At 47.4% G+C, this 25,635-nt stretch overlaps 1 protein-coding gene across 1 annotated transcript in view; it reads left to right on the plus strand.

Annotated features, from left to right (window-relative positions):
• The first annotated feature begins 1,678 nt into the window (after window positions 1-1,678).
• Window positions 1,679-25,635, plus strand: part of LOC142311971 (uncharacterized) — a 240,593-nt gene continuing 216,636 nt past the window's right edge. The window contains exon 1 of the mRNA XM_075350837.1: window positions 1,679-1,750. Within this exon, the coding sequence (XP_075206952.1) occupies window positions 1,694-1,750 (57 nt within the window). The 5' untranslated portion in view covers window positions 1,679-1,693. The remainder of the gene's footprint in view (window positions 1,751-25,635) is intronic.

The raw sequence follows: 25,635 nt of genomic DNA on the forward strand, positions 1-25,635 counted from the left end.
AGTCCCTTCCAGATATATATGTCCACCATCCTGGCCCCTTCCTCGTATATATGTCCGTCATCCTGGGCCCTATCTTAGGATATAGCTCGCCTATCCTTTTATATATTCCCCCATCCTGGTATAATGTGTCCCCTTCCTAGCATATATACAGTATTTCCCCCATCTGGGTTCCTTCCAGCTATAATGTTCCCCTTCCTAGTATACATATGCCCCCTATCCTGGGCCCCTTCTTGATATATGTCCCCCATCCTGATGTTACAAGCAAAAGACTAACAATATTTTGAACTTTTGACCTTCAGGCTCCATATCTGACCATCCACTACAGCTTTCATTGTAAAGCTACATTCATTTTATCGCCAACCATCTTGGCTATCTCATACATAAATTATTTAGCATATGATTAGTTATACAGATTCTTGTCATGTCACTGCATTTTTCCTGTTTTGCTCCTGGTGTTTGAAAAATTGTTTTCTTCCTGTATACTACAAATTAGAATTGGCTCTCACTTTCCCTAATAGTTAATAGTGTGATATTAGGTTGATTCCTAAAAAGGTCACTGGTTCAAATTGAGAAATAGCCAGGAAAACGATTTCTCAATAAAGAGAAACCACATGATCCAGCTAATCAATGGCGGTCTCTCGGTCAAAAAAATTGCCAAAGTGCATCATGTGAGACCATGACAGTTGGAAGAATATGAAATGAAGTCCGTCCATCCATTCAAAAGCCAAGAGGTGGACGTCCAGCCAAAATATCCGAGTGAACAAGCTGGCTCATCACAAGGTCTATCAGTTCTGGCACTACAAACACGGCATGGAGGTGGCTCGTATGCTTCATAAAAGTGATTTTTTGATATTCTCTCACTGTTAAAATTAACCAACCCTTAAGATTACAGACTATTCATGTCTTTGTCAGTGGGCAAACTTACAAAATCAGCAAGGGATCAAATATTTATTTCCCCTACTGTATATGTCCCCTTTCTTCCTCTGATCTGTAACGCATTAAACCACCCCCCCATTCTATTCACCTTACTCCGGTCTCATGACCTGCGGCATCCTCCTCTCTAGCTGGTGAAGAGGCCGTCAGCTGACATTACATCACTGCCAATGCCTGGCATGCTGATGTCAGCTGCTGGTCTCTGATTGGCTGGCAGCGTGTGTTGCAGTACTGAGATTCAACAGGTCTCTGCGCTACAATACACTACAGCTGAATGTGCGTTCTCGTATGTGCATCCAGCTGAATTAAATGCTGGGCCCGGCAGGCCCCTTCCAGCACGGGCCCGATTGCTGTCACACTCTAGGCAATGTTACACCCCTGGTTACTGTATAGTTTCCTTTATGGTCGTCGTTACTCAATAGAAATAGTAATGCTCACAATGACAATCCTTTGCAGCTTCTCTTCCAATGCTGCTTGTGTCCTTCTTCAGTTTCTGTAATTTTTCCTCTTAACATTTGATCAATATAGACAATTAGTGGCTGAGACAGAGCTAGTCCTTACGAGAAATGGAAACTTACAATGATTCTTCATGCTTCACTTCTTTTTCTCCAGTCATTATATCCCTACATGAGATTCTTTATGATGTTACATCATCATCTTCCCATTTAGGTTCCTAAAATATTGCTTTCTTTCAGTGATCTTCTGAATTAAGAGAATTGTCCTGATGAACCTGTCAAGGGTGGATAGGGACAGGGACAAGATGGCGGAGAGGATATTACACCTCACCCTAGAGATCCTCTTCCGGCTTACTGGAGAGGTGAGAGATTCAGATGCCGTCACATTACATCATTCTTATCTATGGGAATAACAGATGGACAGAACAGGACAGGTGAGGACTCTGGAAATGTGTGTAGTGAGATCATGGGGCCTCCACTTCACCCCCTGATACATGAGGACATCAATGAGCAGAAGATCCTAGAACTCACCTACAACATGATTGAGCTGCTGACTGAAGAGGTGACACTGCTGGGACATTATACAGTAATGCTATGAAGGGATCGGGGGATGACGGTATCATTGCATGTGTCAGGTTCCTATAAGGCAGACCTGGGCAAGGGGCGGCCCGTGGGCCACATCCGGCCCGCCTACTCTCTGTGACCGGCCCGCCTGGCTCCGGGCGTCCTTGCTGGCCGGTCACTGATGAGGGCAATCTGACCTGTTGTCCGGAGCTCCAGGCTCCGGGCGGCCCGTGGTCAGATTGCCCTCATCACACGCTGCGTGCCGGCAGGGAACAGAGGACAGATACTGCAGCACTGCACAGTGCAGCAGCGGAACGCAGGAATCTGTCCTCTGTTTCCTGCCGGCACTTTCTCTGTGACACACACGCGCGCGCCCTGATGTCGTCAGTACGGCGCGCGTGTGTGTCATTTGAAAAGTTCCCGCCCCGGCAGGAGAAGAAGATGCAGCAGCCGGGGCCTCTATGGAGAGAGGAAGCAGCTCAGCGGGGAGCCGTACAAGAGAAGAAGTATGTCAGCGGGAGCCCGTACGGAGGTGCCTGAGGAGGGAAAGGTGAGTGGTGACTAGTAACCTGAGGGGACAATGGGGGGAGTGGAGTGGAGGGTAACTGGTGAGTAATATTTGGGTGTAGTGATGCAGTATATGGCAATGTAGTTTTACAGGTGTAGTATATAGGGGTCTAGTGATGTATATGTGGATGTAGTGATGTATATTACAAGTGTATATAGGGGTGTAGTGATGTATATTACAGGTGTATATAGGGGTGCAGTGATGTATATTACAGGTGTATATAGGGGTGCAGTGATGTATATTACAGGTGTATATAGGGGTGCAGTCATGTATATTACAGGTTTATATGGGGGTGCAGTGATGTATATTACAGGTGTATATAGGGGTGTAGTGATGTATATTACAGGTATATATGGGGGTGCAGTGATGTATATTACAGGTGTATATAGGGGTGTAGTGATGTATATTACAGGTGTATATAGGGGTGCAGTGATGTATATTACAGGTGTATATGGGGGTGTAGTGATGTATATTACAGGTGTATATGGGGGTGTAGTGATGTATATTACAGGTGTATATAGGGGTGCAGTGATGTATATTACAGGTGTATATGGGGGTGTAGTGATGTATATTACAGGTATATATGGGGGTGTAGTGATGTATATTACAGGTGTATATGGGGGTGTAGTGATGTATATTACAGGTGTATATAGGGGTGTAGTGATGTATATTACAGGTATATATGGGGGTGCAGTGATGTATATTACAGGTGTATATAGGGGTGTAGTGATGTATATTACAGGTGTATATAGGGGTGCAGTGATGTATATTACAGGTGTATATGGGGGTGTAGTGATGTATATTACAGGTGTATATGGGGGTGTAGTGATGTATATTACAGGTGTATATAGGGGTGCAGTGATGTATATTACAGGTGTATATGGGGGTGTAGTGATGTATATTACAGGTATATATGGGGGTGTAGTGATGTATATTACAGGTGTATATGGGGGTGTAGTGATGTATATTACAGGTGTATATGGGGGTGTAGTGATGTATATTACAGGTGTATATGGGGGTGCAGTGATGTATATTACAGGTGTATATGGGGGTGCAGTGATGTAGTATATGGGGATTGTTTTTTGTATATATGTATATAGCGTGTGCGTGTGTGTATGTATGTGTGCGTGCGTGCAGAGAGAAAAGCCCGTAACTGCGAGTGGTACTGTAGTTACATCGGGTACCACGTGCTCTCTCCCCGCCCCCTGCAGCGCCATACCGCCATTACAGGGCCTGATTGCGTTTCTCCGGTACCTGTTTGCATACATGTGACAGGTACCGGAGAAAACACGAGTCTGTGAAATAAAAAGATTTTCCATATTTACCTGCTTTCTTTAGCTCTGCTGCCTCCCGCTCCTGACCACTGCTCATTCATTGATTATTCACCGCACTCAGGACCTGGAAGCCGGAGCATCGCGATGACAGCACCAGGCACAGCACCGTTGAGGACATAACCGCAGGGACAGGTGAGTATTCTGCAAGCACAGTGACCTCCAGGAGGTCATCAGAGTTTCCAATGAACTTTGATGACCATCCTGCGACACCCACGCTACAGCTTCATGGGTTCATCAGAGTTCATTGGGAACTGTGACGAGTCCCCGAGATGCTCCGGCTTCCAGGTTCTCAACATACACACACACCTGTATACTCACCCAGCGATGCGGTCCCCAGCGCTGTCCCTGCTTCCAGCTGCTCACTGCAGTGAATATTCAGTGAGTATAATTACCAGCGATAAGGAGCGGGAGGCAGCAGAGCCAGAGACAGCAGCGCTGGAGAGAGGTAAATATAGAAAATCTTTTTATTAAAAAGACCCGTGTTTTCTCTGGTATTTGTCACACTGATGTCACACAGATCACATCAGTGTGCGATCCGTGTGACACCCGTGCTGCTGGAGAAAAAACGGACATGTCTGCATGTGTGCGCGCAGGGCCACGAGGGGTCACACAGTCCGTAACTTACTGTTTGTATATGAAGGGATAGTATATATGCTATATACAGTATTGGGTAAAACTGAGTTAATTATATTAGTCCGGCCCTCTAAAACCATCCCAATTTCTCATGCGGCCCCATGGGAAAATTAATTGCCCACCCCTGCTATAAGGTGTCAGGATGTCACCGTCTATTTCTCCATGGAGGAGTGGGAGTATTTAGAAGGACACAAAGATCTGTACAAGGACGTCATGATGGAGGTTCCCCGGTCCCTCACATCACCAGGTAATAGACAGGACTAAATACACACTGCCTATAATTACCATGTTTTTCCAAAAATAAGACCTCCCCCAAAAATAAGCCCTAGCAGGGATTTTCAGCATTTTCGGAGAAAGGCTTAAATATAAGTCCTCCCCCGAAAATAAGCCCTAGTCACGGATAAATAATGAAGTGTCCGTGCAGCTAAAAAGTTACAGATACTGCAGGACACTTCATTATACACAGCGGCACCCGGCAATTACACTCACCCGACACTGAGCGGCAGGACCTGCTGTGATCACACACCCGCACTCATCAGATCTCTCTCACACACAACACACACATCGGATCGCACACATAATCAGATCTCACACACAAACATCGGATCACACGCAAACATCAAATCACACACACAAACATCGGATCGCATACACACTCACCTCATCCAGCGACACCGATCTCTTCTCACCGGGAGAATCCTGAGAGGCAGTATGGTGCAGCGCAACGAACAGGACCTGCGGCCGGTCACGTGACTTGCTCTCATTTCCTCCTGCCGTATGTGCTGGATGTGATGTGATGTGTGTGGGATCTGCTGTGTGTGTCTGCAATCGGCTGTGTTTTTCTGCGATCGGCTGTGTGTGTCTGCGTTCGGCTCTGTGTGCCTGTGATCGGATGTTGTATCTGTGATCGGCTGTGTGTGCCTGCGATCGGATGTGTGTATCTGTGATCGGCTGTGTGTGCCTGCGATCGGCTGTGTGTGCCTGCGATCGGCTGTGTGTGCCTGCGATCGGCTGTGTGTATCTGTGATCGGATGTGTGTGCCTGCGATCTGCTGTGTGTGATCTGCTGTGTATATCTGCGATCTGCTGTGTGTGTGCCTGCGATCATCTGTGTGTATCTGTGATCGGCTGTGTGTGCCTGCGATCTGCTGTGTGTGATCTGCTGTGTATATATGGGATCTGCTATGTGTGATCTGCTGTGTGTGATCTGCTGTGTGTGTGTCTGTGTGTGATCTGCTCTGTGTGTGATCTGCTGTGTGCCTGCGATCTGCTGTGTGTGTCAGTATGTCAGCTAGCAGCAGGGTAGGATGGCGTGCAGCACCGACCGGAGATCACAGGAGGACCTGGGAACCACGCAGACGTCCTGGTCTGGTGAGTATGAGTCTCCTGGGAAGTGGGGGGTCTGCTTTTTTGGGGGGGAAACTTACCCCCAACCGTGTTTCTCCAAGAATAAGACCTCCTCCAAAAATAAGCCCTAGTGCTTTTTTGGGGGGCAAAAAAAATATAAGACAGTGTCTTATTTTTGGAAAAACACGGTATCTGTATGTAAAGAATGAATTCAGTCCCTGTGTTTCCTCCAGTTCTATCCAGTAAGAGGACAACATCAGAGAGATATCCCCATCCTCTTCTTCCACAGGACTGTAAACAAGAAAATCCCGATGTTCCTCAGGATCATCAGGTAGATGGAGAGAAGGTGTCATGAAATCTCCCTATGATGTGTAGACGGCTGTGAAGGTCTTGTGCTCAGTCTTATTTTATCCACCAGTATTATACACTGAATGTTCAATTTAGTACGGTTCAGTACGTGGAGGGCATCATGAAGGGTGATGCTGGCCGATTATAACATCTTCTTCTTCTTCTCTTGGAGCCCCTCCCTCCCTAAGCTTGGACGTCACTTCTATGGCACGAGTTTAGTAAGTTTCACGTTTATACCTTTTATTTTAATGTAACTGTTATGCCGTAATGTGTATTGTTCCCTTTTGTAAATTCTTGTATATTCTTTAAACACTGCCTATTTTCGGATTAAATATATAAAAAATTTAAGAGTTTCTTTCCTTATGCTTTATATACGAATCCAAAACCCCGAAGGGCCTTACGGTATCTGAAACGGGTCCCCAGCTCCCTGTAGAAAGTCTGGGTGGTGGCAGCGTAATTGTATTGCATTGAATTATTGGAGTGCTATCATTAAGGGTACCGAGGTATATAAATATTCCATTAGCAGGAATCGGGGATATATACATTTACCCTTGATGTGAGACCTCCAATATTTGGCATTATCAGCTCAGCAGCCTCATCTTATGCATTGTCCTGCAGTACCAAAAGTGGCCTGCAGACAAGGGGGGCGCTAGAGAGTAGTCGTGTGTGACAAATCAGTGAACATTCCACATTTGGATTTCTGAGTGACTTCCCCGGCTGTTCGTGACAAATTGACAAATTGGTTTGTCTCCTGTCCTGGAGAGAAAATTTGAATATTTTGCAGAGGGGAGTGGCAGCTATAAGTCCCCTTACTAGCATCCAGTCAGTCTGGCTTGCAAAGTCTCCATAAGGAGAATAGTTTTCCCCCGTGGTCCCACAAAGCTTCTCATAGCCAGATCAGACACCCCATACTTTGCACTGACGAGGGGCAAGCACCCCAAAAAACCGGGTCTGCAAATTGGGATTCTGATCTGGCATATATATCCTAAGTTATATGTAAAGGATTGTTAGAAATCCACATTTAACTTTTAGGATCGCTACTTCCAATAGGTGGCGCTGCGCTAGAGTTTGTCTCCTGTCCTGGAGAAAATTCAATTTAGTATTGACATCGGCCCTTTTATGATAGGAGCTTTTCTATGCAGAAGAGATATTTTATACTTGGTGACATAAAGCGAATTATAGACATTAGATGATGTCTGGATATTCTCACAATTTTCTGGTTATGGAGACTGCTGGTTGAAAAAAGGAACCAATAGATTGGATTTTTTTTGTAACAAATATTTTATTGGTATTTCTTATACAGAGAAAAGTACATGTTCTGTCATCTCTTATTACCAAACAGTAATTGACACATCTTTAAAGAATGTAGAAATCAAAATCATTTGCAAACACGAGTAATTGATTATAGCAATGAATAAAAATAGACAAACTTTAAAGTAAACTTGGATAGTTGGATGGATGGACGTGTGCACTCAAAACCCACGAACCCCATCATCAAGGGTCACTCACACTCGTGATCGTAATAAATTTGGGTATTTCCTCCACACTCCCGGGTTTTACCATTCCAACTTATATCTAGGCCTCTTCCCTCCTGCAGCCTCTCTTCCAAACCTTCTTAAATTCTACTGTGGCGCCCCTGACCTGGTCAGGCACCACTGAGTACTGCACTCATGCTGAGTGAGTACAACACAGGTAAACCTAAAGGCTGACCAGGGCGTAGACACACACAGGCACATAGTAGCTAGGTTTCCCACATGGACCTTTGAAGGGACCCCTGGGAAATCCAAGAGGTGCGTGGCCTCCATCTCCACTTCAAGGGGTGTGGTTGAGAGGCTGGTTGCTAAGTTGCGGAGGCAGGCACAGTGGGGAGAGGAGTAGTGAGCCAGTCTGAAGTGGAGAGCGCAGTGTGCAGATGTGCAGGACACACTAGTCAGACACCGCAGGTGCAGTGACTGCTGACGGGGAGAAAGGGCTACCTGGTAGTGCCGCCCGAAAACCACCTGAGGCCGGAGTGCAGTGAGGTGACTGAGTACGGGGACTGCCAGTAGACCCTGCCCGCACGGGGTTACAGGTCCTCAGAGCGGGAACGTATTTACTAGGCCTGCTAAACCTGCAGGCGAGGGCACTTCTTGCCCTTCACCAAACCACCACAGAGTCCGGAGCCACGTAGCAATGAGAGGGCCTATAGATCACAAGAGGCAAGCAGCCGGAGTGACCTTGTCCAGGCTACAAGCAAACGGGCCGAAAAAGGGGAGAACAGGCGTAGGCGACTTCCCTGGGTGACCCCGTAGGACTTCAAGTCTGGGTCAGCACAAACAACGGGGGCTAGGAAGGCGAGTCGGTAGTCACCCCTGGATTCAGCCTGAAGGTACCTGGTTCTCCTGCAGCCTGTCACAGCATCGCCTGGATTAACTCACCCCTGCCATCTGAAGTGAGTAAAACCCCTGAAAGACACTATTGGACTGTGAGTGATTATCTTGCGACCTGCTGCACTAAACACCCACACTTGGGCCCTGGGGCCAGCCTCACTCTCGGGAGGCTACACCACCTAACTGCACCTACCATCAGCCCTAGGTGCTACCCAATCTGCAGTGGCGGTCCCCACTGACTGCAATACCGAGAGTGGCGTCATGATCCCCATTGAAGTTAATGTACCCGTGACCAGAAGATCCCAGCACTGTGGCGTCCCCGAACATTTTCGTAATGATTTCTTGGATGGTCGGTACTAGTGTTTGTTTTCACTTATTCGCAATGCTTGCTCTCACGACCGTTAGCAGATGAGCTGTGATGATTACATCATCATGAGTAGGGATGGGTGAACCCGAACTGTAAAGTTCGGGGTCCGTACCGAACACATGGTGTTCGTAAACACAATCCCGAACACAAGCTTTCTGGAAAGTTTGTGATACAGTTCGTGTTATAGTTCGGATCCAGGGACTGTTAAAAAAAAAAAGCACATTAATAAAACAACATTCTGATCATACTTACAGGACCCGCGACGTCCTGCAGACTCTGTCTCCCAGCGCTTCTGCTTCCGTCCAATCATTGCTGTTCCCCCCGGTAAGCACTTGTGGTTAAAAGGACCTGCCGTGACCGTGACATACCCATGTGGCCAGTCATGTGTGAATGTTGTATTACCTCATTGGCTACAGACTGGTCACGTGAGTATGACGTCATCCCTGGTATGCCGTGATGCGAGTGTCATCGCATCACGGTGCACAATCTCCCGACGGCAGCGGGTCAGCTGTATGTATTTCCACAGCTGAGGCGCTGCTGTCGGAAGAGTGGGATGATGCACTGCGAGACGCAAGTGCAATCATCCCCTCACTGTCAGCCTGCTGCATCGCTCTGTCCAGAGCGATGCAGCAGATCTGACATGGCTCTCTGTGCTTCTCTCTGTGTATTGACTGTCTGTGCACAGTGATGAAGCAGAGTTGACATTGCTCTTTGGTTCTCACTGTGTATAGACTGTGTCTGTATAGAGTGATGAAGCTGACATTGCTGTCCCTGTGGATTACGTCGGACTAAGGATTTTTTTATAATAAAGATGGAGTCTCTAAATGTTTTTTGTTTTATTACTAATAAAAAAAAAATTCTTTGTGTTGTGTTTTTTTTACTGTTTCCTCTAAATTCATGGTGGCCATGTCTAATTTGACGTGACACCATGAATTTCGGGCTTCGTACCATCTGAGAATACAAAGCTGGTATTAACCCGTTTATTACCCAGCGAGCCACCTCCATCACAGCCGCTGGACGAGCCGAGTAAAGCACCTGGAAATGTCGCTAAGAAAAAATGCACCATTTCCAGGGGCGGCTGTGGGCTGCTTAGAATCCCAGCCCCCAACTGCGTGGCTTTACCTGACTGGCGATCAAAATACAGCGGAAGCCCACGCAATTTTTTATTATTATTTTTTAAATAAAAAAAATTAATGGGCTTCCCTGTATTTTGATTGCTTGCCAAGGTAAAGCCAGGCAGATGGGGGTGGCAGCCCGTAGCCATCCGCTTTATCTGCGCTGAGAATCAAAAATACGGCGGAGCGCTATGTCAATTTTTATTTATTTATTTATTGTATTGCTAGCTAAGGGTAATTCAAGCAGCTACTAGTTGCTAACCCCCACTGCTTGGTGTTACCTTCACTAGCAATGGAAAATACAGGGAAGCCCTTTTTTTTGCCAAAAAACTAAAAAAAAATAAAAAAAAATGACATGCTAGCCAGGTACAGCAGGCAGGTACCAACCCCCAGCTGCCTATTTGTACCCGGCTGGGAACCAAAAATATAGGGAAGCCCTTTTTTTAATTATTTCATGAATTTCATGAAATAATTAAAAAATAAAAAACAACATGGGCTTCGCTCAATTTTTGTGTCCAGCCAGGTACAACTAGGCAGTTGGGGATTGAAATCCGTAGCGCTGGTTAACCCAAGCTTTCTGGGCCCCGCCCGCTGCGAATTGCAGTCCGCAGCCACCCCAGAAAATGGTGCGTTCATAGAAGTGCCATCTTCTGGCGCTGTATTCAACTCTTCCAGCGCCCTGGTGACGGGTGGCATGCTGGGTAATAACGGGTTAATACAAGCTTTGTTTTACCAGCTAGTATTAAGCCAGAGATTCCTAATGTCAGGCAAGTTTGACCCGACCATTAAAAATCTCCAATAAAGGGTAAAAAAAAAAAAAAGACACCACACAGAAAAAAAATACTTTATTAGAAATAAATACACAGACACACTTAGAGACTCCATGTTTATTACTCCCTCTCACCCCTCCACAATCCTGGTCTTCTGTCTTCTTTCTCCTTCAACCAATGCAACTCTGCTATATCAGACAGCACAGGGGAGGAAGAACGCTTCTGCTCCCCTGTGCTGTGTATTCACTCAATGAGTGACCAGAAGCTGTGGGTTGGTAAGCGGTGACGTCACCGCTGCCATAGTAACCTGACGCGCGGATAACTATAGCAACGGTAATCTCTGATCACCTGATTCCCGGCGCTGCGATTCACTGGCTGTTGCAGCCAATCCCTGCATGTGGGCTGACTCTGCAAAGAGTGCCGACATGCAGGGACGGGTGTTGTGAATGTCAGTTATGCTTTGGCTGCTGGTAGGCTCCCTCTTGTGGCCAGGAATGGTTTGGACATAGACCAGGTTTGTTGAGCAATGGGCGTTTCCATTGCTAACTCTGCTTATTTAAATCCTGGTCTGATAGCAGGCTATATCGGATGTCAGTTGTTCTTTGTTCACCAGCCTGCTTCATTTTGCTCCACACCACATCTACCCCAGATAAGTGCAGATTAGTTGCCAATGCTCTTGTCACCTTTTACCAATGATTTATGGTGGTCTTCCATGGTTCCGGATCATAACAGTACATCCGGCCAACAAATTTAAAGGGTACTCTTAAGAGGGAAAAAAAAAAACAAAAAGAAAAAGAAAAAGGTCTGCTGAAATTTTTTTTTTTGGTGTTTTTCCTCGTCTTCTTTGAGGTCTGTGGAAGATTTATTTTTTCTAGCATGGATGAATTGGGTGAGCGTGTTGCTCATCTTGATGCTAAGGTTCGTCATATAGAGTCTTATATTGCACAGACTCCCCTTGCAGAGCCTAAGATTCCCGTTCCTGAATTTTTTTCGGGAGATAGGTTGAGATTTTTGAGCTTCAAAAATAATTGTAAATTATTTTTTGACCTGCGCCCTAAGTCCTCAGGGAATCCCGTACAGCAGGTTAAGATTGTCATCTCCTTGCTGCGTGGTGACCCTCAGGACTGGGCCTTCTCTTTAGCGTCTGATGATCCGATTCTCAGTGATGTGGACTCCTTTTTTCAGGCCTTGGGTTTATTATATGACAAACCCAATATTGTGGACCAAACAGAAAAATTCTTGTTGTCCTTAACTCAGGGTTTGGATTCTGCAGAAACGTTTTGTCAGAAATTTCGAAAGTGGGCGGTCCTTACCAAATGGAATGATGATGCGCTTGCGGCTCTTTTTCGGAAGGGTGTTGCTGATTCTGTGAAGGACGTAATGGTAGGATTTCCCGTCCCTTCTGGTCTTGATGCCTCTATGACCTTGGCCATTCAGATTGATAGGCATTTACGTGAGCGCAGGAAGATACCTGCTGATTTTGTGCCTGTGGAACAGCCTTTGGAGCCTATGGAGTGTAATAGGGTCCTTTCTAATGCTAGTCGGTAGGGGTTCAGACGGAAGAATAGACTGTGCTTCTATTGTGGAGACCCTTCTCATAACATCTCTGTCTGCCCTAAACGTGAAAGGAGATTGGCTACTTCTGTTACTGTGGGTTCTTTGCAACCAAAGTTTCTTTTGTCTGTCACATTGATTTGCTCATTGTCTTCCTTTTCTGCATTTGCCTTTGTGGACTCAGGGGCAGCACTCAATTTGATGGATTTTGGGTTTGCTAGGTATTGTGGTTTCCCCATGGTTCCTTTGCAAACTCCTATTCCTTTAAGGGGCATTGATGCTACCCCTTTGGCAGAACATAAACCCCAATTTTGGACCCAGGTGCTTATGAGAGTTGCACCAGCGCATCAGGAAACTTGTACATTTTTAGTATTGCATAATCTACAGGATACCTTGGTACTGGGATTTCCGTGGTTGCAGACCCATAATCCAGTTCTTGACTCGAGATCCTTGTCAGTAGCTAGTTGGGGTTGTCAAGGTGTGCATTAGGACCTTTCCGTGTCATCCACGTCTGCTCAGGCAGTTGATGTTCCGGCCTTCTTGTCTGATTTCCGTGATGTATTTAATGACCAGGAATCTGATTCTCTGCCCCCACACCGGGACTGTGACTATGCCATTGAGTTGGTGCCCGGTTGTAAATTTCCCAAGTGGCGGATTTTCAACTTGTCTGTGCCCGAACATGATGCCATGCGGTCATACATCAGGGAATCATTGGAGAAGGGGCACATTCGGCCCTCATCTTCTCCTTTGGGTGCCGGCTTCTTCTTTGTTGCTAAGAAAGATGGTTCGTTGAGGCCTTGTATTGATTACCGTCTTCTTAATAAAATTACGGTCAAATATCAGTACCCTTTGCCTCTGATGTCTGATCTGTTCTCTAGAGTGAAGAGTGCCAAATGGTTTACGAAACTGGATCTCAAGGGTGCGTATAATCTCATCCGTATTAAGGAGGGTGATGAATGGAAGACGGCTTTTAATACTCCTGAGGGGCATTTTGAGTACCTAGTGATGCCTTTTGGGCTCACTAATGCACCCTCCATCTTCCAGGCCTTCATGAATGATATTTTTCGGGACCTTATTGGTAAATTTTTGATTGTGTATTTGGATGACATCTTGATTTTTTCTGATGATTAGGACTCTCATGTTGGGCAAGTACGGGCTGTTTTTCAGATACTTAAGGATCATGCACTGTACGTTAAGGGGTCAAAGTGCCTCTTTGGGGTGCAAAGGATTTCCTTTTTGGGCTTCATCCTGTCTCCCTCCGCTATCGAAATGGACCCGGTTAAGGTTCAGGCTATTTACGACTGGGTGCAACCGACTTCTCTAAAATCCCTGCAGCGGTTTTTGGGGTTTGCTAATTTTTACCGGAAATTTATAGCCAATTTTTCTGCCTTTGTCAAACCTCTGACAGATTTGACAAAGAAGGGAGCTGATGCTGGGCATTGGACTCCTGAGGCAATTGTGGCCTTCCAGGAGCTTAAAAGGCGATTCACTTCTGCCCCAGTCCTGCTGCAACCTGATGTGTCTCGCCCATTTCAAGTTGAGATCGATGCCTCAGAGATCGGAGCAGGTGCTGTTCTGTCTCAACGAGACGCTACTTCGGGTAAACTTAAGCCCTGTGCCTTTTTCTCTCGGAAGTTTGCTCCTTCTGAACGGAATTATGATGTGGGGAACCAGGAATTATTGGCTATGAAGTGGGCATTTGAAGAGTGGAGGCATTGGTTGGAGGGGGCTAGGCATCAAGTTGTGGTGCTTACGGACCACAAGAATCTCATCTATCTGGAATCGGCCAAGAGGTTGAATCCTCGACAGGCCAGGTGGGCTTTGTTTTTTACCCGGTTTAATTTTGTGGTCTCTTTTTTTTGCCGGGCACCAAGAATGTTAAGGCCGATGCCCTTTCCAGGAGTTTCTGCGCTGACTCTTTGGAGGTTGTCGAACCGTCTACTATCCTGAATGATGGTGTAGTTTTCTCGGCTATTTCGCCTGATCTGCGGTTGGCACTGGCGGAATTTCAGGGGGATAAACCTGAGAGATGTCCTACAGGGAAACTGTTTGTCCCAGACCAATGGAGAGACCGAGTTGTCTCTGAGGTTCATTGCTCTGTTTTGGCGGGTCATCCTGCCATTTTTGGTACTCGGGATCTTGTGAGACGCTCTTTTTGGTGGCCTTCTGTGTCCCGGGATGTCCGTCGTTTTGTGCAGTCGTGTGGAGTTTGTTCTAGGTCCAAGCCCTGTTGTTCACGTTCTAGTGGGCTATTATTGCCTTTGCCGGTACCTAAGAAACCTTGGACGCACATCTCTATGGATTTTATTTCAGAGCTTCCCGTCTCTCAGAAAATGACTGTGATTTGGGTGATCTGTGACAGATTCTCCAAGATGGTCCACTTGGTTCCCCTATCTAAGTTGCCGTCTTCATCAGAGTTGGTACCTTTGTTTTTCCAACATGTTCATTTGCATGGTATTCCCGAAAACATTGTTTCTGACAGAGGGGTGCAGTTTGTATCCAGGTTTTGGAGGATTTTTTGCTCCAAATTGGGTGTTCAGCTGTCTTTCTCCTCGGCGTTTCATCCTCAGACCAACGGTCAAACTGAAAGGTCTAACCAGACCCTGGAGACCTATTTACGGTGTTTTGTTTCTGCGGATCAGGATGACTGGGCTTCGTTTTTGCCTTTGGCTGAATTTGCCCTTAACAATAGAGCTAGCTCTACCACATTGGTGTCCCCCTTTTTCTGCAATTTTGGGTATCACCCTAGGTTCCTCTCAGGGCAGCTTGAGGCGTCTGACTGTCCGGGGGTGGATTCGGTGGTCAACAGAATGCAGCAGATTTGGGGGCAGGTAGTGGATAAATTGTTTCAGTCCCAAGAAACTGCCCAAAAGTTTACCAACCGGCGTCGGACTGTTGGTCCCCGGTTTAAAGTAGGGGACATGGTGTGGTTGTCCTCTAAAAATATTCCTATGAGAGTTCCATCTCCTAAATTTAAGCCCAGATTTATTGGACCTTATAAGATTTCTGAGATTATCAACCCTGTATCTTTCCGTTTGACTCTGCCTGCGTCATTTAGGATTCACAGTGTCTTCCATAAGTCCTTGTTGAAGAAACATGTGGAGCCAACAGTTCCTGCAGCAGCGCCTCCTGACCCTGTTTTGGTACAAGGGGATCTTGAGTATGAGGTTGAAAAAAATCTGGATTCCCGTCGCAGTAGGCGTCAGCTTCAGTACCTTGTGAAATGGAAGGCTTATGGGCAGGAGGATAACTCTTGGGTTGTGGCTTCTGACATTCATGCGGACAGGTTGGTTCGCGCCTTCCATCATGCTCATCCCGAGCGACCCGGTGGCGTGGGTGAGGGTTCGGTGACCCCTCCTCAAGGGGGGGGTACTGTTGTGAATGTTAGTTATGTTTTGGCTGCTGGGAGGCTCCCTCTGGTGGCCAGGAATGGTTTGGACTTGGACCAGGTGTGCTGTGCAATGGGTGTTTCCTTTGCTAACTCTCTGCTTATTTAAATCCTGGTCTTATTGCAGGCTGTGCCAGATGTCAGTTGTTCTTTGTATCACCAGCCTGCTTCATTCTGCTCCACACCACATCTACCCCAGATAAGTGCTTGCTCTTTATTTATTGTCTGGTTCTTTTGCTCTTATCTGGGTTTGTCATTTGCTGTGGTTGTTTTCAGTTTATTTGCATGCAGGGATTTTTCCCCTCAGTTATTTGGGCTGGGGAACTCCCTGCAGTTCTGTTTGGAGTATAGCTCCTTTGGGTCCATGTGTTTGTGGCTTGTTGAATTTGTTGTGATTCTTGTTTTCTGTTCATTGGTATGATAAAAGCACCTGGTATAGGACGGAGTTCAGATCGTGCAATCTGAGGGCCTTTTTTGTACTATCAGGAATTTGGTATTTTGCAGGGTTTTTCTCTGGCCACCATCAGTCCCTTTCCTATCCTTTCCTATTGTAGTCAGTGGGGGCCTCACCTTTTGCTCATCCTGTCATCTATCTGTGTATTGTGTTTTTCCTATATCACCGCAGTCTTTGAATGTGGGGGGCTTGATATTCTTGTCTATTTTCTGAGGCAGAGAGTTATTTATCTTTCCTTCCTTTAGGATAGTGAGTTCTCCGGCTGGGTTCGCGGTGCACAGGATGTTAGTTCACCCCTCGGCTATTTCTAGTTGTGATGGTTCGTAAGGGGATGGCGGCCACATTAGTTGTCAATGCTCTTGTCACCTTCTACCAATGATTTGTGGTGGTCTTCCATGGTTCCGGATCATAACACCAGGGAGTCTCAGCTTACTCTCGGTGAAAGAAATCAGACAAGTCCAATGGTTGACCAAGGTGCTGGTGGCCGGCTGCTGCGGCCGGGTGTACTCTGGTCCCCCACCCGGGCTGGTGGTCTGTGTCACTTTCCTCTGCACTGTGTTGTGATGTGGTGGACTTCCCGATGTGAAACACGAGACTCCGCTCCCGGTCCTTCTGTTAGGTGCCGTGCCCGCTGACGCTAACCCGTGGGATCTACAGGCTCTGACGGATGCCCGGATGCCCTATCCCTCTCTGTGGGTGGTTGTCTATTTTCGGAACTTAGGTTGGGACAGGACCTATAATCCTGCTCTCAATCGGTTAAGTAGCTTGGCCATTGGTTCCGGTCCTGGCTTCAGGGTCCGCGTAACCCCTCTGTGTACAGCTTCTGGTCGGGTCTCCGGTGTCGGTACCGACGGGCTCCTACCCTGTCCCGATCCACCTCGGATCTGCCGAGCCGTCTTCCCGTCTCCTGCTAGACATGGGCTACCGTCTACCACCTACAGTGCTGGCCAAAAGTATTGGCACCCCTGCAATTCTGTCAGATAATACTCAGTTTATTCTTGAAAATGATTGCAATCATAAATTCTTTGGTATTATTATCTTTTAATTTGTCTTCAATGAAAAAAAATAAATAAATTGTCATAAAGCCAAATTGGATATAATTTCATACCAAACATAAAAAAGGGGGTGGACAAAAGTATTGGCACTGTTTGAAAAATCATGTGATGCTTCTCTAATTTGTGTAATTAACAGCACCTGTAACTTACCTGTGGCACCTAACAGGTGTTGGCAATAACTAAATCACACTTGCAGCCAGTTGACATGGATTAAAGTTGACTCAACCTCTGTCCTGTGTCCTTGTGTCTATGGTGCGCAGTGTCATCAAGAAGTTTAAAGCCCATGACACTGTGGCTACCCTCCCTAGATGTGGAAGGAAAAGAAAAATTGACGAGAGATTTCAACGCAAAATTGTGCGGATGGTGGATAAAGAACCTCGACTAACATCCAAACAAGTTCAAGTTGCCCTGCAGTCCGAGGGTGCAACAGTGTCAACCCGTACTATCCGTTGGCGTCTGAATGAAAAGGGACAGTATGGTAGGATACCCAGGAAGACCACACTTCTTAACCCGAGACATAAAAAAGCCAGGCTGGAGTTTGCCAAAACTTACCTGAGAAAGCCTAAAACGTTTTGGAAGAATGTTCTCTGGTCAGATGAGACAAAAGTAGAGCTTTTTTGGAAAAGCCATCAACATAGAGTTTACAGGAAAAAAAAAAGAGGCATTCAAAGAAAAGAACACGGTCTCTACAGTCAAACATGGAGGAGGTTCCCTGATGTTTTGGGGTTGCTTTGCTGCCTCTGGCACTGGACTGCTTGACCGTGTGCATGGCATTATGAAGTCTGAAGACTACCAACAAATTTTGCAGCATAATGTAGGGCCCAGTGTGAGAAAGCTGGGCCTCCCTCAGAGGTCATGGGTCTTCCAGCAGGACAATGACCCAAAACACACTTCAAAAAGCACTAGAAAATGGTTTGAGAGAAAGCACTGGAGACTACTAAAGTGGCCATCAATGAGTCCAGACCTGAATCCCATAGAAAACCTGTGGAGGGACCTGGAGCAGTTTGCCAAAGAAGAATGGTCTAAAATTCCAGCAGAGCATTGTAAGAAATTCATTGATGGTTACTGGAATAGGTTGTTTGCAGTTATTTTGGCTAAAGGTTGTGCAACCAAGTATTAGGTTAAGGGTGCCAATACTTTAGTCTGGCACAATTTGGAGTTTTGTGTGAAATGATCAATAATTTGATTTTTGTTTCATTCTCTTTTGTGTTTTTTCATTGCAAGCAAAATAAATGAAGTTAAATACCAAAGAATTTGTGATTGCAATCATTTTCAAGAAGAAACTGAGTATTATCTGACAGATTTGCAAGGGTGCCAATACTTTTGGCCAGCACTGTAGCCAATGTGTCAGGGCTCCGACCCTAACACCTGTCAGCTTCCACCTCCAACTCCACTCCACTCGAAACTTATCTGTTTTCCCACCCCGGGCTCTCCAGACCTCTAGGTGGGCGTTCTCCATCCGCCTGGTCCCGCCCAATGGTGTGCCTGTCTTTCCCTGGGGGAGGTGACTAGAGTTTTCTGGTAGCTGTGTGTAACCCTGTGAGGGAAGGTGTTATGCAGGGGCCTATGTGTGACTACCTGGTTTTGCCAGGGCGTCACAGAAATGCTCAATTTTGCATCTGCTCTGTGTGAGGTAGCGCGGTCGGCTGCGCAGCAGAAGACACTGGATCCAGGCATTAAGGTTCACAGCACACGGTGTTTAATCTCCAAACAAAAGTTCACAGCAGTATACATGTGTCTCCAGCAGAAAACCCAGGGAGTTTGTCAGCACTCCCTCACCCGACACACCTGCCTCTCATTCCTGTCTCCATTTAACCCTTCCTTCAGCCTGTAGGGAAACAGCATTAACCCTAGAGTGGATTTACTTTCTATCATGGAGTGAGCACAACCGGGGCGAGACATACCGGCCGTCATAGATAACCCCGGTCACAGTCTCACATACCCCCCCCCCTCAGTTCAAGCGTGCGGGGTTGAACTCCCGCCATCAAACACGGGCCGCGGGACAAGGCATCGGCGTTGCCCTGCAACCTACCGGCCCGGTGTTCGACCGTAAACCGGAAGTTCTGCAGAGAAAGGAACCACCGGGTAACCCGGGCATTCCGTTCCTTGGCGGACCTCATCCAGACCAGTGGAGAGTGATCCGTCACCAAGCGAAACTGCCGTCCCAGCAGGTAATAGCGTAGGGACTCCAAGGCCCACTTGATTGCCAGGCACTCCTTCTCCACTACGCTATAATTCCGCTCGGGAGGGGTGAGCTTCCTACTTAAGAAGGTGACGGGGTGTTCCTCCCCCTGAACCACCTGAGACAACACTGCCCCCAGGCCGACCTCTGAGGCGTCAGTCTGTACTATGAACTCCTTCCGGAAATCAGGGTGTACGAGAACGGGCTGTCCGCACAGGACCCCCTTCAGGGCCCGGAAGGAGTCCTCGGCCTGCGGAGTCCAGCGCACCATGACGGACTTCTTGCCTTTGAGAAGGTCCGTCAAGGGGGCTGATAGTCCCGCAAAATCCTTTACAAACCTCCTGTAGTACCCCACGATACCCAGGAAGGCCCTAACCTGCTTCGTGGTCAGGGGTCTAGGCCACTTCTGGATCGCCTCAACCTTGTTAATTTGGGGCTTAATCACTCCTTGGCCTATCACGTAGCCCAAGTAGCGGGCTTCCGTGAGTCCCAACGCACATTTCTTGGGATTGGCTGTCAATCCGGCTGTTCGAAGCGCGTCCACCACCGCTTGTACCTGTTCCAAGTGGGTCTGCCAATCGGAGCTGTAAATAATGATGTCATCAAGGGACGCTGATGCATACGCCTGGTGGGGTTCCAGCACCAAGTCCATCAACCTCTGGAACGTGGCCGGAGCGCCATGTAACCCAAAAGGCAAGACAACATAGTGGAAGAGACCCTCCGGCGTAACAAAAGCGGTTTTCTCCTTGGCGGACTCCGTCAGTGGCACCTGCCAGTACCCCTTGGTCAGGTCGAGCGTGGTAAAATATCGCGCCTGTCCCAGCCTATCAATCAGCTCATCCACCCGGGGCATGGGGTAGAGATCGAACTTGGATATTTCGTTCAATCTCCTAAAGTCATTGCAGAACCTTAAGGAGCCATCGGGTTTTGGTATTAGGACAATCGGACTAGCCCATTCACTCCGGGATTTTTCGATGACCCCCAGGCGTAACATTGTCTTTACTTCCTCCGATATGGCTTGTCGTCGAGCCTCCGGTACCCGGTATGACTTCAGGCGTACCTTCAGGTGGGGCTCGGTGACAATGTCATGTCGTATCAGACTGGTCCTACCGGGCAGCTCGGAGAAGACATCGGGGTTCTGCTGAACCAGCCGTCTGGCCTCTCGCCTCTGTTGCTTGGTGAGGGCTTCTCCGATCCTTACTTCCGGTTCGTCCTCTCCGGAGGTCGCTGAAGCCGGGAGTGGACGACCCGAAGAGGAGGGAGATGGGGGAAACTCAACCATCAGGCTTTCCCATTCCTGCCACGGTTTTAACAGGTTGACATGGTATATTTGTTCAGGTTTCCGCCTACCGGGCTGCAATACTTTATAGTTGACCACCCCGACTTTTTCCTTTATCTCGTAGGGGCCTTGCCACTGAGCCAGGAATTTACTCTCCGCCGTGGGGATTAATACCAACACCCGATCCCCGGGTTTAAAGGTCCGCACGGTGGCTTGTCTATTGTAGCGGCCGCTTTGCGCGGCCTGAGCCTCCTGTAAATGCTCCTTCACAATTGGCATGACCGCGCTTATGCGGTTCTGCATTCCTAAAATGTGTTCAATCACACTTTTATGGGGGGTGGGCTCTTGCTCCCATGTTTCCTTTGCCAGGTCCAACAATCCCCGGGGATGTCGCCCGTATAACAATTCAAAAGGTGAAAACCCCGTGGATGCCTGTGGCACCTCTCGGATGGCAAACATCAAATAGGGAAGCATCATATCCCAGTCCTTCCCGTCTTTGGAGATCACCCTTTTTAGCATGGTTTTCAGGGTTTTATTGAATCGTTCCACTAACCCATCCGTCTGAGGATGATACACAGACGTACGCAACTGCTTGATCTGGAGTAGCCGGCATAGTTCTTTGGTCACTTTAGACATGAATGGGGTCCCCTGATCCGTAAGGATCTCCTTGGGCAACCCCACCCGGCAGAACACAGCAAACAACTCCCGAGCTATAAGCTTCGCCGCAGTATGTCTGAGAGGAATCGCCTCTGGATACCGGGTGGCATAGTCAACGATCACTAGGATGTGTTGGTGCCCTCGAGCAGACTTTACAAGGGGCCCCACCAGATCCATCCCTATCCGTTCAAAAGGGACTTCTATAATGGGTAACGGCACCAACGGACTGCGAAAGTGGACCAGTGGTGCGGTAAGCTGACACTCCGGGCAGGTTTCGCAGAACCGTTTTACCTCCCCAAAAACCCCGGGCCAATAAAACCTTTGCAATATTCGCTCCTGCGTTTTCTTGACCCCTAAGTGGCCACTCATCAGGTGTTTATGAGCCAAGTCTAGGACCCGTCGGCGATACGGCTGGGGCACCACCAACTGCTCTACCCCCACGCCCCGTATTTCATCTACCCGGTAGAGTAAATCCTGTTTAAGAGCGAAATGGGGGTACCTTACCTGGGCACCGGGCAGCTGGGCCACCCCATCAATCACTAACACCCTATTCCGGGCATGTATTAATGTAGGGTCCTGGAGTTGGGCTGTCCCAAACGCATCCGGGGATGCCTCCAAGTCCGGGATGGGCTCGACCGTCTCAGCCTCTCCTGCCAATACCTCTAGGGGCGACCTATCAGGTTCACATTCTGTCCCTATCATGGGAACCCCTACGGCAGGCGTCCCGGATTCGGGATTGTAGGGCTCAGGTCCCGGACTGACCAATATCTGAGGGGACTTAGGAGGTCCCTTCCATAAAGTCCAAAAATAGGGCAGATCCCTTCCTAGGATCACGTCATAGGGAAGAGTGTCAATAAGTCCCACCTCATGTTGCACCTGTCCGCAAGGTGCTGTGATGGTGACCATCCCCGTGGGATAGTCTCGGCGGTCCCCATGTATGCAAACCACCCCCACGGTACGACCTGTGGCCATTACTTTAGCCCTTAGGGTTGATCGCACGAGGGTCACTAAGCTTCCGGAATCCAACAAGCCTATAACCGGACATCCATTCACCTGTATTTGGCACATGTGGGGCTCAGTCTCTGGGGGAACCAGGTCAGCGGTACACACCACCTGAGCATACATTGAACCCCGCCGGGTAACCCCACAATCCATGGGCTCCGTGGTCAGGGGACACTGGGCTTCCATATGTCCCACCCGCTGGCACCGCCAACATCTAATAGGGAAGGAAACCCCCTTGACAAGTTGTCGTTTAGGGTACAGAGCCTTCCGGACCTCAGGAACGGCGGGCGTGGCCTCAGCCGGGACGGTAGCGGACTCCTGTACCGGTGTCGGCGGTGGGTCCTTGGCCCTAGGCTTGGAGGGGCCGGACCGACGGGCGGTACGCAAAGTCTCAGTGTCCCGTATCAAGTCCTGCGTAGCCACATGCCGCTCTACCAGGGACACTAATTGGTCCAGGGTACTCGGGTCACCCTGTCCTACCCACCGTTGAACGGTGACGGGTAAAGTGCGTACAAAACGATCCACTACTACCCTTTCCACCATTTGCGCCGGGCTCAGAGTGTCAGGCTGCAACCACTTTTTTACAAGATGTAATAAGTCATAGGCCTGGGAGCGTACGGGTTTGGCTTCCTCATAGAACCACTGATTTACCCGCTGAGCCCGTACATAGGTATTTACCCCCATCCGAGCCAGTATTTCGGCTCTCAGGGTCACATAGTCAATGGCGTCCTCGGTACAGAGGTCCAGGTACGCTTTTTGGGGTTCCCCCGTCAGATAGGGCGACAATACCTCAGCCCACTGGGGGGTCGGCAGCTTTTCCCGCTCGGCCACCCGCTCAAACACTGCCAGGAACGCTTCCACATCATCCCCCGGGGTCATCTTTTGCAATGCTTGTCTCACCGCTTTCCGGACGCTACCGTCGTCTCCCGATCCCGGGGTTGTTGCTGCCGGTCCGCCACGGATTGACTTGGCCAGGAGAACCATCTGTTCTTGGTGCCTTTTTTCCTGCAATTTCAAGGATTGCTGGTGCTGTTGCCGCTGTGCATCAACTTGTTGCTGCTGTGCAGTCACTTGTTGCCGCTGTGCATCAACTTGTTGCTGCTGTTGCTCCAACGCCCGGAGCAGGTGGGTATTCACCTGTCGTTGCTGTGCATTAGCCTCTTGTTGCTGTGCATTAGCCTGAGCCAAATGCTTTAGTATGTCCTCCATGGCGTCGCTGGGTTTGGGCCGTAGTATAGCTGCTTGAATCCAGGACATGTGCTACCGGATCACCAGAAAAGGAAGTACACCTCACCGGGCTGGCATGCCCGCATTCTCCACCATATGTGAGGTAGCGCGGTCGGCTGCGCAGCAGAAGACACTGGATCCAGGCATTAAGGTTCACAGCACACGGTGTTTAATCTCCAAACAAAAGTTCACAGCAGTATACATGTGTCTCCAGCAGAAAACCCAGGGAGTTTGTCAGCACTCCCTCACCCGACACACCTGCCTCTCATTCCTGTCTCCATTTAACCCTTCCTTCAGCCTGTAGGGAAACAGCATTAACCCTAGAGTGGATTTACTTTCTATCATGGAGTGAGCACAACCGGGGCGAGACATACCGGCCGTCATAGATAACCCCGGTCACAGTCTCACATCTGTCACAGATTATGTCATCTTTATGTGAATAATAGTGCTGTATGAAGTATTATGTTTATCATTAAACTGATGGTCACCTCAGCTGGGTCCGATAGACAACACGAGAGCTGAGTATGCTCATTATTCTACATCATGGGTCCCCAATTCCAGTCCTCAAGGCCCACCAACAGTGCATGTTTTCAGGATTTCCTTAGTATTGCACATGTGATAATTTAATCACCTGCACAGTTGATGATTCCAACACCCCTGCAATGCTAAGGAAATCCTGAAAACATGCACTGTTGGCGGCCCTTGAGGACTGGAGTTGGGGAACCCTGTTCTACATCATGTGATGAATGTACTTCTGTATTGTTATTTCCGCTTATGTTCTCCCTCTTCCCGGCCACATTATTTTGGTAAAGTGACATAGCTTTATGGCAGCTTTTTGATGTGATAAATTAGTACAAGTTTGGGGAAATTATCATTACTTTTAATTTGTAAGATTTTTTAAACATGGCTAAAACTACAGTATCTTGAAAGATTATATTTTTAAATGACATGCAAACTTTATATTATGGGTTACTCTGTGTATGGTGATACCAATTACATGTATGTACCTCTGTATCCATATGTAAATAAAACATTTCAAAAATATATTTTTTCAGTCTTTTTTTTTTTTTTAGAAACTCCATAAAAACAAAACTATTTATTATTATTACACTTTTATTTGTAAAATAAGTATGATTTATTAAACATGTAAATGCATCTAGCGTAACTGAAGATGTGTTGTGGTGTTTATGATACAATAATATACTAGTAATCTAAGAAAAAGACTGATGGCACATCCTACCTTTCTAATGCAAACTTTTTTTTTCCTTTTTTTTACTGTTTGATATTCAGTTTGCACCTGTTCACATTAGAAAGGTAGGATGTGTCATCAGTCTTTTCCTAATATAACAGGGTTATGCCTTCTGATTAAGCACTCCTGCTCTTCAGCCAAAGGCGATTTTAATTTTGCATTTGCAGGTTCTTGTCCGCCAATAAATTGGAGGGGTTTTTTTCAACCCAATAAGAGGCATTGGTTTGATAGGGACCGCTGGCTGTTGGGCTCACATAAAACTTCCCAATTGTATGTGCTACGTATCAAATTTTACATGTTTTTCATAGCAGTAATGCATGTCTATATTTCCATAGTCATTGTTCCACATATCTTAGCACTGCAGTGTGCAACTGTCTCCTTTTTGTTATAATATACTTGTTAAATAGTCTACAGTCATGGCCAAAAGTTTTGAGAATGCTACAAATATTAATTTTTACAAAATCTACTGCTAAAGTTTTTCTAATGGCAATTTGCATATACTCCAGAATGTCATAAAGAGTGATCAGCTTAACAGCAATTACTTGCAAAGTCAATATTGACAAAGAAAATGAACTTTAACCCCCAAAACACATTTCAACATCATTGCATTCGTACCTTAAAAGGAGCAGCTAACATTGTTTTAGTGATTGTTCCATTAACACAGGTGTGGGTGTTGATGAGGACAGGGCTGGCGATCAATCAGTCATGATTAAGTAAGAATGACACCACTGGACACTTTAAAAGGAGGCTGGTGCTTGGTATCATTGTTTCTCTTCAGTTAACCAT

The sequence above is a fragment of the Anomaloglossus baeobatrachus genome, chromosome 5 (genome assembly GCF_048569485.1).
Source record: "Anomaloglossus baeobatrachus isolate aAnoBae1 chromosome 5, aAnoBae1.hap1, whole genome shotgun sequence".
NCBI lineage: Eukaryota > Metazoa > Chordata > Amphibia > Anura > Aromobatidae > Anomaloglossus > Anomaloglossus baeobatrachus.